The 12154-nt window shown below is 44.7% G+C and overlaps 1 protein-coding gene across 9 annotated transcripts in view; it reads left to right on the forward strand.

Moving 5' to 3' along the window:
• Positions 1 to 12154, forward strand: part of WDFY3 (WD repeat and FYVE domain containing 3) — a 462687-nt gene that overhangs the window by 343481 nt on the left and 107052 nt on the right. For 8 of the 9 annotated variants that reach the window (XM_063919895.1, XM_063919894.1, XM_063919893.1 and 5 more), the window contains 7 exons: positions 12 to 85; positions 998 to 1159; positions 1263 to 1357; positions 1982 to 2102; positions 2505 to 2722; positions 3596 to 3831; positions 5161 to 5295. In XM_063919895.1, coding sequence (XP_063775965.1) covers positions 12 to 85; positions 998 to 1159; positions 1263 to 1357; positions 1982 to 2102; positions 2505 to 2722; positions 3596 to 3831; positions 5161 to 5295 — 1041 coding nt within the window. The remainder of the gene's footprint in view (positions 1 to 11; positions 86 to 997; positions 1160 to 1262; positions 1358 to 1981; positions 2103 to 2504; positions 2723 to 3595; positions 3832 to 5160; positions 5296 to 12154) is intronic. The other variant, XM_063919897.1, reaches the window with a different exon arrangement.

The raw sequence follows: 12154 nt of genomic DNA on the forward strand, positions 1-12154 counted from the left end.
ATGTTTCTTAGGTCTGGTTACACGCACCATATGAGCTTCATCTTTCACTATTTGAGCATTTCATTGAGCTTCTTACTGAGTCAAGGTAAGACCCAGACATTTCCCAAATGGGACAAGCTTTTCCCTACAGTCCAACGTGGCTAATACCAGTTATTATATTCCTGTCTATGAAACGGATAGGTGCGAGCTTCAGAATTTAGCCAATGCATATATCTACAACTGGGAACATTGAAGTGAACCTATCGGTAGTGATACTTATGCCATATGCAAATTTCAATAATCCTAGGTGCTAAATGTCCAGTTCCAAATGACAGTATAAAGTAAATTATTTATTGGATTTAAGCTTATAGAGGGAAAGAGTTAAGTATTTTCTTTGGCTGTAAATTGTAGGAGGGTTCTTATTTGAAATTGGTGATACATATGTAATAAAGAGTTTCCTCTAAGCTATGGGTCTTCAACCTGTGGCCCTCCAGCTGCTGTGGAACTACACATCCCTGCATGCACTGCCACAGTTGTGCTATTAGGGAATTCTAAAATCGAGGCAGAGCATGCTGGGATGTGTAGTTCCACAGCAGCTGGAGGACCGCAGGTTGAAGACCCATGCTCTAAGCTGAATGATCTGGTGCTTACTAATAGGTCTGCATTGAAATTCTGCTAGCAAGTGCAACCCTGCTCAACTACAGCAATACACATCAGTGTTAATTATATACTCCTGTAAATGACAGCTGTATAAACAGGGAGCTCAGTATAAATGTGGTGATGGAAACCCCTGACTGTTTCCAGTGGGACAAGGTCGCTGATTTGGCAGTTGATAATACATGAAAGGCAAGTTTAGGTTGAATGTACAGACATTGGGTGATAAGAGAGGGAAAAAAAAGAATATGTCATTGGGGACCCAAGCTCCCATCATGGTGTCAGTAATGACGTTTTGTAGCCTCATATACTTGAAATAACATATACAAAAGACTGTTTACGTGTACTGTATGTTTTGTTACAGTGAGGCAGCAAAGAACGCCAAGCTCATGAGAGAATTCCAGCTGATACCCAAACTGCTGCTGACACTGCGAGACATGTCCCTATCTCAGCCCACCATATCTGCCATCAGTAACGTCCTGAGTTATCTCCTGCAAGGCTTCCCCAACAACAATGACTTACTCCGGTACTATTTTTGATCACAACGTAAAGTTGTAAAGAAATCACATTCACTCTATAGTGTGCTTTATCTTTTGTTACATAATATGTTCCCCTTTCTTCCTGCCAAGGTTTGGCCAATTCATCTCATCCACACTGCCTACTTTTGCAGTATGTGAGAAGTTTGTCAATATGGAAGTAAATAATGAAGAGAAGCTAGAGCCAGGTAAGGGGTTATTTTATTGATTGATTTTGTTTGCTTGAAATGTATATTTTATTTTGAAAATACAAAAAAAAACACTGATTCTTTAAACTAAATAGCACAAAACTGGTCTCAGTCCCCTGTATTGCAGTGGGCTCGGTCAGTGTTTTTGCTGCTGATCCCTTGATGCCTGTGATGCTGTAACCACATGGGACAATAAAGGTGCATATACACTGTTTTTGCCCAGTATATATGCAGATAGATGATGTGAAAATCGCTGGCCGGAAAATCGCACAGTGCATACACATTGAGTGCTTTTCACCCGGCCTGGTAGGAGACTGTGGAAAGGGGTTCACTCGGCCGCTAAAACAGGCTGGCGGCCGGCGATGATGCAGGAGCGCGTATCAGTGCTCACCGCTCATCACCCATCCATACTAGGAGGTTTTGAGCTCAAAGTAGCTCAGAATGCCAAAAGTGAGCTACTTTGAGCTCAAAATCTACTAGTGTGTAAGGGCCTTAAGACTGTGTCTGGGGAGGCTTTTCTTTTTCTGTTTCTATGAAACACCTCATCGATATGCAAAAAAATGATGTTTTATATTACATCCATGCTTTGCTATAGTATCTTTCTCATTTATGTGACCCCTTAAGGAGCTGAAGATGACTTTGGAGGGCTTGTTTCTGCTAATCTGATTCTCCTGAGAAATAGACTGTTGGATATGTTACTTAAACTGCTTTATACTACAAAGGAAAAGACCACAGTAAATATACAGTAAGTATTATGTGATTGGATACGCAGACAAAATATGGGCTTGTGAATTTGGCATAAGAAAAAAATGCAAAATAAATGTCACTAGAGAAATCGATATTAAGATGTTATCACTTACCGAGATAGGTTTAGATATATTTAAGCCTGATTACTCTGTAGTGCCCATACTCCGTCCTTCCATATTCATTGGTATTAGTGCACATGAACAAGGAAGTTTCAGACATCTGTCCGACAAATTACCTGCTTCCTGATACTGGTGCCCCTTTTGCTTCATGATAAATAGTCAGAGGAAGATAGATAAATATGGAGGAACTTTTATTTCACGTGGCAAGGTACAATCTCTTGATGATGTGTATGGTGGCCTAGATAAAAGTTGCTAATATTCTTTACTTTTCTCTTGTCAAGAGCATGTGAAGAACTAGTGAAGACTCTTGGTTTTGACTGGGTCATCATGTTTATGGAAGAACATCTGCACTCAACCACAGTCACTGCGGCTATGCGGATCCTGGTGGTACTACTGAGCAACCAGTCTATACTCTTTAAGTTCAAGGAAGGAGTGAGTGGAGGAGGCTGGCTGGACCAAACAGACTCTGTCTTGACTAATAAGATTGGCACGGTGCTAGGTGAAGTTAATACAAAACTTCTGTCTACATAGTTATTTAGCCTATGTCTGGAGATAAGATGTGAAAACCCACTACAGTAAATTGACTTATTAGAGCAAGTGTAATTTTGTTTGTTGAATGTTGTGGTAATGTATGGTTGATGCCAGCAGAGTGAGTTAGCACAAGAACCTAAACAATGAGTTCAGTTTTAAATTCAGTACACTGTACAACAAACCTGTATTTAGTATGTATTTGAGAATACAGCTTATTAAATCCATGGCAACTAATACTATTTTTGATGCTGTGTGTCTTGAAACATTGATTTATGGGAGAGATGTATTAAACCTGGAAAAGTGATAAAACAGTGGTAAACAAGTGATAAGTGGAAGGTGATAACGCACCAGCCAGTCATCTCCTAACTATCATTTTTCAAACCCATAATGATTGGCTGGTGCGTTATCACCTTCCACTTAACACTGCTTTATCACTTCTCCAGGCTTAATACATCTGCCCCTATGTTTCTAATATTGCCCTCTGTAGAAAGTTCATACCTGTTCATTTACCAATTAGAACATGAGTACAAACCCTGATCTGCCTAAACCACACCTTTTTTGAGCATGTTCATGGTCACCTCTTTAATGCTAGGCCATAACACTTTTAGTGTGTCTGAAATCCAATCCGGTTTGATTTAGTGCTATTTTAAGTCGATTACTTATGCTTAGCAATGGATCATGCTAGTGAACTAATGCCTCATCAGTTGTTATTATTTAGAAAACTGTGTCTAAAAGATTAGAGTTTCCCTTACTTTTAAGGGAAACTTTTAACAAAGTTTGTTTTAAGTGACCTGACAAATTATCACTTGACTATACAACCAAATTTTGTTTTAACTTGCAGGTTTCAATGTGGGAAGGAGTGCCGGAGGCAGGTCAACTCTCAGGGAGATTAACCGTGATGCATGTCATTTCCCCGGCTTCCCGGTTCTTCAGTCCCTGCTTCCCAAGCACACTAATGTACCTGCACTTTATTTTCTGCTCATGGCACTTTTCCTGCAGCAGCCAGTCACTGAACTGCCTGAGAACTTGCAGGTCAGTGCACCTGTCACCAGCAACCGAAGTAGCCGGGGTTGCCAGGTAGGAATTAGCCAGTAAGGCATGTACGTGTCTGTCTAACCTTCTTAGAGTAGATGTGTGTACCTGATTAGTGTTTTGTGAACTTTCACAGCGTAAAAAAGTAAATTGTTAATTTAAACAGTACCCTAGTAAATTGGTACAGTATGCTGCTTAAGGGGGTAACCTCTCTGTAGCCGGGTGCCCTACAAATAGTAGATCTGCTCCTTTCCAGGCATTCTTACAGTATGTGCCATTATGCCTGCCCCTCTTCAGGAAGTTTGTCATCTTGATGCCCATTTATTCATAACATGTTTTCATTTTCTAGACAATTAAATCACTAATATGTTTTGGAAGAAGAGTAGCAAATAAACGATATACTGTATAGTGGGAAATTTAATCATTTATAAGTGCATTTTAATTCTCCTATTGTTTTATGCTCAAAAGTGCAGAACCTTACAAATAGTTTGTACAAGGGAAAAGTTATTTTTCAAAGAAGCTGTGCCTCTAAAAACATCTCTACAGTATTTTTTATATTTTTAATTCTAATTAAATTATATTAACACGTTTGTCTAACATTTTAGAGGTTATGAAAAAATTACATTTGCTCTAGAATATAGCCTTTTATGACCTCTATGTAGAAAAAGTACTTAGCCTTTAGACATTTGCAGTGGTTTTATCCTACATATTTACCATGCAGTCTAAGTTGGGGTAAGATTGTTCCTATAGCTATTATGGTCATACCGGGCACAATTCAATTCGATGACAGTTGAATAGCACCAGGAATTACTGTAGCTCCCGGGGCTCTTCAATACAGCGCCCTGTGACGCCAAACAACAGGATTTCTTCTCGCACCTCCGGAGGGGTGCAAGCAGAAATCCAACAAAAGTGCCGGTGTGATTCTGCTTCCTGCCCTTAGTGTGGCGGAAACAGCGTCACGCAGGGCACTTAAGTCGGAGACTGACGATTCTCCCTACAACACACCCTGTATAGTCCGGTAGAATGGGCATTCCCCGACTTACCACTGCGCTATATTGAATAACCCCTGGAGCTAATTCCCGGCGCTATTCAACTGTGATCGAATTGAATCGTGCCCACTGTCTATTGTAGGTGAAAATGCAGTATTCCTGCTACCTTTGGTTGGTAGCATTAGTCTGGTTCCCTTGCCCCAGCTGAGAGTGATGCTTTCTCATACAACAACAGCAAGCTGTAACGTGAGACTCAGGGACAGGCCCTGCCGCTGGCAGCAGATGGCAATTGCCTCAAACAAACTTGTAACTGGAGGGTTTGGATTCCAGATTCTTTACATCGTCGCAGGTGCCACAAATGTAAGACAATGCGTTTCTTCCTCAGTTTGATTTGGACTCCATCTGGACATTTATCTTTGGGGTTCCTGCATCCAGTGGCAATGTGTTCTCCTCCATCCACAATGTGTGCACAGAAGCTGCCTTACTGCTGCTGGGCATGCTCAGGACAATGCTTAATTCAGTAAGTGCCATGTGATGGTGAGATGCCAAAGTGTATGCCAATACTGTACTGTAATGTCACAATAAATAACTAGTTATTAGAAAGTTGTCACTGTATTACTATTTTCTCTGACGTCCTAGTGGATGCTGGGACTCCGTAAGGACCATGGGGAATAGCGGCTCCGCAGGAGACAGGGCACAAGAATAAAAGCTTTAGGATCAGGTGGTGTGCACTGGCTCCTCCCCCTATGACCCTCCTCCAAGCCTCAGTTAGATTTTTGTGCCCGAACGAGAAGGGTGCAGGCTAGGTGGCTCTCCTGAGCTGCTTAGAATAAAAGTGTATTTTAGGTTTTTTATTTTCAGTGAGTCCTGCTGGCAACAGGCTCACTGCATCGTGGGACTAAGGGGAGAAGAAACGGACTCACCTGCGTGCAGAGTGGATTGGGTTTCTTAGGCTACTGGACATTAGCTCCAGAGGGACGATCACAGGTTCAGCCTGGATGGGTCCCGGAGCCGCGCCGCCGGCCCCCTTACAGAGCCAGAAGAGCGAAGAGGTCCGGTGAAATCGGCGGCAGAAGACGATCCTGTCTTCAGACTAAGGTAGCGCACAGCACCGCAGCTGTGCGCCATTGCTCTCAGCACACTTCACACTCCGGTCACTGAGGGTGCAGGGCGCTGGGGGGGAGCGCCCTGAGACGCAATATAACAGATAATACCTTAGGTTGGCAAAAGAATACATCACATATAGCTCTTGGGCTATATGGATGTATTTTAACCCCTGCCATTTTTACTGAAAAGAGCGGGAGATAAGGACGTCGTGAAGGGGCGGAGCCTATCTCCTCAGCACACAAGCGCCATTTTCCCTCACAGCTCCGCTGGAAGGACGGCTCCCTGACTCTCCCCTGCAGACTTGCTACAGAATCAGGGTTAAAAAGAGAAGGGGGGGCACTATTGGCAGCTAAAAATTATATAAACAGCAGCTATAAGGGAATAACACTTATATAAGGTTATCCCTGTATATATATATATAGCGCTTGGTGTGTGCTGGCAGACTCTCCCTCTGTCTCTCCAAAGGGCTTGTGGGGTCCTGTCCTCTATCAGAGCATTCCCGGTGTGTGTGCTGTGTGTCGGTACGTGTGTGTCGACATGTATGAGGAGGAAAATGATGTGGAGGCGGAGCAATTGCCTGGGTTAGTGATGTCACCCCCTAGGGTGTCGACACCTGACTGGATGATCGTATTTAAAGAATTAAGTGATAATGTCAGCACTTTGCAAAGAACGGTTGATGACATGAGACAGCCGGCAAATCAATTAGTGCCTGTCCAGGCGTCTCAGACACCGTCAGGGGCCCTAAAACGCCCGTTACCTCAGTGGGTCGACACAGACCCAGACACAGATACTGAGTCTAGTGTCGACGGTGAGGAGACAAACGTAATGTCCAGTAGGGCCACACGTTACATGATCACGGCAATGAAGGAGGCATTGAACATTTCTGACACTACAAGTACCACAAAGAAGGGTATTATGTGGGGTGTGAAAAAACTACCAATAGTTTTCCCTGAGTCAGATGAGTTAAATGAGGTGTGTGATAAAGCGTGGGTTTCCCCCGACAAAAAAACTGCTAATTTCTAAAAAATTATTGGCACTATATCCTTTCCCGTCAGAGGTTAGGACGCGTTGGGAAACACCCCCTAGGGTAGATAAGGCGCTCACACGTTTATCTAAACAAGTAGCGTTACCGTCTCCTGATACGGCCACCCTCAAGGAACCAGCAGATAGAAGGCTGGAAAATATTCTTAAAAGTATATACACACATACTGGTGTTATACTGCGACCAGCAATCGCTTCAGCCTGGATGTGCAGTGCTGGAGTCGCGTGGTCGGATTCCCTGACTGAAAATATTGATACCCTGGATAGGGACAATATACTGTTAACTATAGAGCATTTGAAGGATGCATTACTATATATGCGTGATGCACAGAGGGATATCTGCACCCTGGCATCAAGAGTAAGTGCTATGTCCATTTCTGCCAGAAGAGCGTTATGGACGCGACAGTGGTCAGGCGATGCGGATTCCAAACGACATATGGAAGTATTGCCGTATAAAGGGGAGGAGTTATTTGGGGCTGGTCTATCGGACCTGGTGGCCATGGCAACGGCTGGAAAATCCACCTTTTTACCCCAGGTCACTTCACATCAGCAGAAAAAGACACCGTCTTTTCAAACTCAGTCCTTTCGTTCCCATAAGTACAAGCGAGCTAAAGGCCATTCCTTCCTGCCCCGGGGCAGAGGAAGGGGAAAAAGACTGCACCATGCAGCCGCTTCCCAGGAGCAGAAGCCCTCCCCTGCTTCTGCCAAGTCTTCAGCATGACGCTGGGGCTTTACAAGCAGACTCAGACATGGTGGGGGCCCGTCTCAAGAATTTCAACGCGCAGTGGGCTCACTCGCAAGTGGACCCCTGGATTCTACAGGTAGTATCGCAGGGGTACAAACTGGAATTCGAGGCGTTTCCCCCTCGCCGGTTCCTGAAGTCTGCTCTACCAAAGTCTCCCTCCGACAGGGAGGCAGTTTTGGAAGCCATTCACAAGCTGTATTCCCAGCAGGTGATAATCAAGGTACCCCTCCTACAACAGGGAAAGGGGTATTATTCCACGCTGTTTGTGGTACCGAAGCCGGACGGCTCGGTGAGACCAATTTTAAATCTGAAATCCTTGAACACTTACATAAAGAGGTTCAAATTCAAGATGGAATCACTCAGAGCGGTGATAGCAAACCTGGCAGAAGGGGACTATATGGTGTCTCTGGACATCAAGGATGCTTATCTCCACGTCCCAATCTACCCGTCTCACCAAGGGTACCTCAGGTTTGTAGTACAAAACTGTCATTATCAGTTTCAGACGCTGCCGTTTGGGTTGTCCACGGCACCTCGGGTCTTTACCAAGGTAATGGCCGAAATGATGATTCTTCTTCGAAGAAAAGGCATCTTGATTATCCCTTACTTGGACGATCTCCTGATAAGGGCAAGGTCCAGGGAACAGTTAGAAGTCGGAGTAGCACTATCTCAGGTAGTGTTACGTCAGCACGGGTGGATCCTAAATATTCCAAAATCGCAGCTGATTCCTACGACACGTCTACTGTTCCTAGGAATGATTCTGGACACAGTCCAGAAAAAGGTGTTTCTCCCGGAGGAGAAGGCCAGGGAGTTATCCGAGCTAGTCAGGAACCTCCTAAAACCAGGCCAGGTGTCAGTGCATCAGTGCACGAGGGTCCTGGGAAAAATGGTGGCTTTTTACGAAGCGATTCCATTCGGAAGATTCCATGCAAGAACTTTTCAGTGGGATCTACTGGACAAATGGTCCGGATCGCATCTTCAGATGCATCAGCGGATAACCCTGTCGCCAAGGACAAGGGTGTCTCTTCTGTGGTGGCTGCAGAGTGCTCATCTACTAGAGGGCCGCAGATTTGGCATTCAGGATTGGATCCTGGTGACCACGGATGCAAGCCTGAGAGGCTGGGGAGCAGTCACACAGGGAAAAAATTTCCAGGGCTTGTGGTCAAGCATGGAAGCATCTCTTCATATAAACATTCTGGAACTAAGGGCCATTTACAATGCCCTAAGTCAAGCGAAACCCCTGCTTCAGGGTCAGGCGGTATTGATCCAATCGGACAACATCACGTCAGTCGCCCACGTAAACAGACAGGGCGGCACGAGACGCAGGAGGGCAATGGCAGAAGCTGCAAGGATTCTTCGCTGGGCGGAAAATCATGTGATAGCACTGTCAGCAGTGTTCATTCCGGGAGTGGACAACTGGGAAGCAGACTTCCTCAGCAGACACGACCTCCACCCGGGAGAGTGGGGACTTCACCCAGAAGTCTTCCACCTGATAGTAAACCGTTGGGAAGAACCAAAGGTGGACATGATGGCGTCCCGTCTAAACAAAAAACTAGACAGATATTGCGCCAGGTCAAGGGACCCTCAGGCAATAGCGGTGGACGCCCTGGTAACGCCGTGGGTGTACCAGTCAGTGTATGTGTTCCCTCCTCTGCCTCTCATACCAAAGGTACTGAGAATCATAAGAAGGAGAGGAGTAAGAACTATACTCGTGGCTCCGGATTGGCCAAGAAGGACTTGGTACCCGGAACTTCAAGAGATGCTCACGGACGAACCGTGGCCTCTACCTCTGAGAAAGGACCTGCTCCAGCAGGGGCCTTGTCTGTTCCAAGTCTTACCGCGGCTGCGTTTGACGGCATGGCGGTTGAACGCCGGATCCTGAGGGAAAAAGGCATTCCAGATGAAGTCATCCCTACCCTGGTCAAGGCCAGGAAGGACGTAACCGCAAAACATTATCACCGCATTTGGCGAAAATATGTTGCGTGGTGTGAGGCCAAGAAGGCCCCTACAGAGGAATTTCAACTGGGTCGTTTCCTCCATTTCCTGCAAACAGGACTATCTATGGGCCTAAAATTAGGGTCCATTAAGGTTCAAATTTCGGCCCTGTCGATTTTCTTCCAGAAAGAACTGGCTTCAATGCCTGAAGTTCAGACATTTGTAAAAGGGGTACTGCATATACAGCCTCCTTTTGTGCCTCCAGTGGCACCTTGGGATCTCAATGTTGTGTTGAGTTTTCTAAAGTCACATTGGTTTGAACCACTCACCACTGTGGACTTCAAATATCTCACATGGAAGGTGACGATGCTGTTAGCCCTGGCTTCAGCCAGGCGTGTGTCAGAATTGGCGGCTTTATCATATAAAAGTCCTTACTTAATTTTTCATTCTGACAGGGCAGAATTGAGGACTCGTCCTCAATTTCTACCTAAGGTGGTTTCTGCATTTCACATGAACCAACCTATTGTGGTACCTGCGGCTACTAGGGACTTGGAGGACTCCAAGTTGCTTGACGTTGTCAGGGCCCTGAAAATATATGTTTCCAGGACGGCTGGAGTCAGAAAATCTGACTCGCTGTTTATCCTGTATGCACCCAACAAGCTGGGTGCTCCTGCTTCTAAGCAGACGATTGCTCGTTGGATTTGTAGTACAATTCAGCTTGCACATTCTGTGGCAGGCCTGCCACAGCCAAAATCGGTAAAAGCCCATTCCACAAGGAAAGTGGGCTCCTCTTGGGCGGCTGCCCGAGGGGTCTCGGCTTTACAACTTTGCCGAGCAGCTACTTGGTCAGGGGCAAACACTTTTGCTAAATTCTACAAATTTGATACCCTGGCTGAGGAGGACCTGGAGTTCTCTCATTCGGTGCTGCAGAGTCATCCGCACTCTCCCGCCCGTTTGGGAGCTTTGGTATAATCCCCATGGTCCTTACGGAGTCCCAGCATCCACTAGGACGTCAGAGAAAATAAGATTTTACTTACCGATAAATCTATTTCTCGTAGTCCGTAGTGGATGCTGGGCGCCCATCCCAAGTGCGGATTGTCTGCAATACTTGTATATAGTTATTGTTACAAAAATTCGGGTTATTATTGTTGTGAGCCATCTTTTCAGAGGCTCCTTTTCGTTTTATCATACTGTTAACTGGGTTCAGATCACAAGTTGTACGGTGTGATTGGTGTGGCTGGTATGAGTCTTACCCGGGATTCAATATCCTTCCTTATTATGTACGCTCGTCCGGGCACAGTATCCTAACTGAGGCTTGGAGGAGGGTCATAGGGGGAGGAGCCAGTGCACACCACCTGATCCTAAAGCTTTTATTCTTGTGCCCTGTCTCCTGCGGAGCCGCTATTCCCCATGGTCCTTACGGAGTCCCAGCATCCACTACGGACTACGAGAAATAGATTTATCGGTAAGTAAAATCTTATTATCAGGGTAGCTTTTTATTGTTGTATAATAAAAAAAAAACTTTTCTAAATCCATTCTGTCATTATAGTATAAATGGCCTGCCGGAACTCCTCTTAGTCGTTGTGCTACACTCTTGTATCTATATGGCTTTGTGCTGCTATGCGGGCAGTGTATCATCTGCATGATACAGATACAGCGATACGATGATCAGTACCCTCATTTTATTTGGTGTCCAGGTTTACAAGCTACTACTATGTAATGTGTGTAGTGCTACTACTGTATATAGCATCTTGCCCCAATATAATGATCAAACAGGATAATAAACATTAGTGTCCAGCTTAAGTCTTTTTTTAAGGAACATATGCAACGTTTGTGACTATGTACAGTAAGTGATCGCTCCAAGTTTGCTCTGTGTTAATAACCTGCCCACAGTAAAGCCTTCCCGCTGATAGAGAGCCTGCAGTCAGAATCCATGTAAAGTATTTTGTAAGGTCTTGGTCAGGTGCCTTGGCTAGAGTCTTCTCAACACACTGTAATCCCTGCATTAGGATATTGCTACTTTGTGCTGCCTCCCTGCTTACAGCTCTAGAAAGCCATTGAACTGTTAGCATAAAGCAGCATTAGCAGAGACCAAGCATACAATAGCATTATTCTAATGTACTTAATCTTCACAAAGCACAAGAACTGGAGGATCTGTCAGTTTATAATGCACTGCCAAGAATAATTCTGCTTGGTTGTTAAAAGCAGCATTTCTCAGTGCCTTCCAGCGATCATTCTGTCCTCTAGGACACAGTGTTAATAACCTGCAAATGTTGCTGGGGGCAAAATACATTGAGCACGGAACCAAGATTTTTATTTTTCCACGTTAACTATTTACACTATATTTTATGAACAGTATATCTTATTACTATTTATCCTTTAGCTAAAGGGCCCCATACACTACAACGATATGTCTGATGCTGAAGTACCTTCCCGGGAGTGATTCCATACCATTTGGTACTTTTGTGCTATTTTTGCATAAGATATATCGCATGCGATTGATGAAGTCACTATAAATCTCATGTGATATATCCTATGGCATACAACTGTACCA

Source organism: Pseudophryne corroboree, chromosome 1 (genome assembly GCF_028390025.1).
Source record: "Pseudophryne corroboree isolate aPseCor3 chromosome 1, aPseCor3.hap2, whole genome shotgun sequence".
NCBI classification, from domain to species: domain Eukaryota; kingdom Metazoa; phylum Chordata; class Amphibia; order Anura; family Myobatrachidae; genus Pseudophryne; species Pseudophryne corroboree.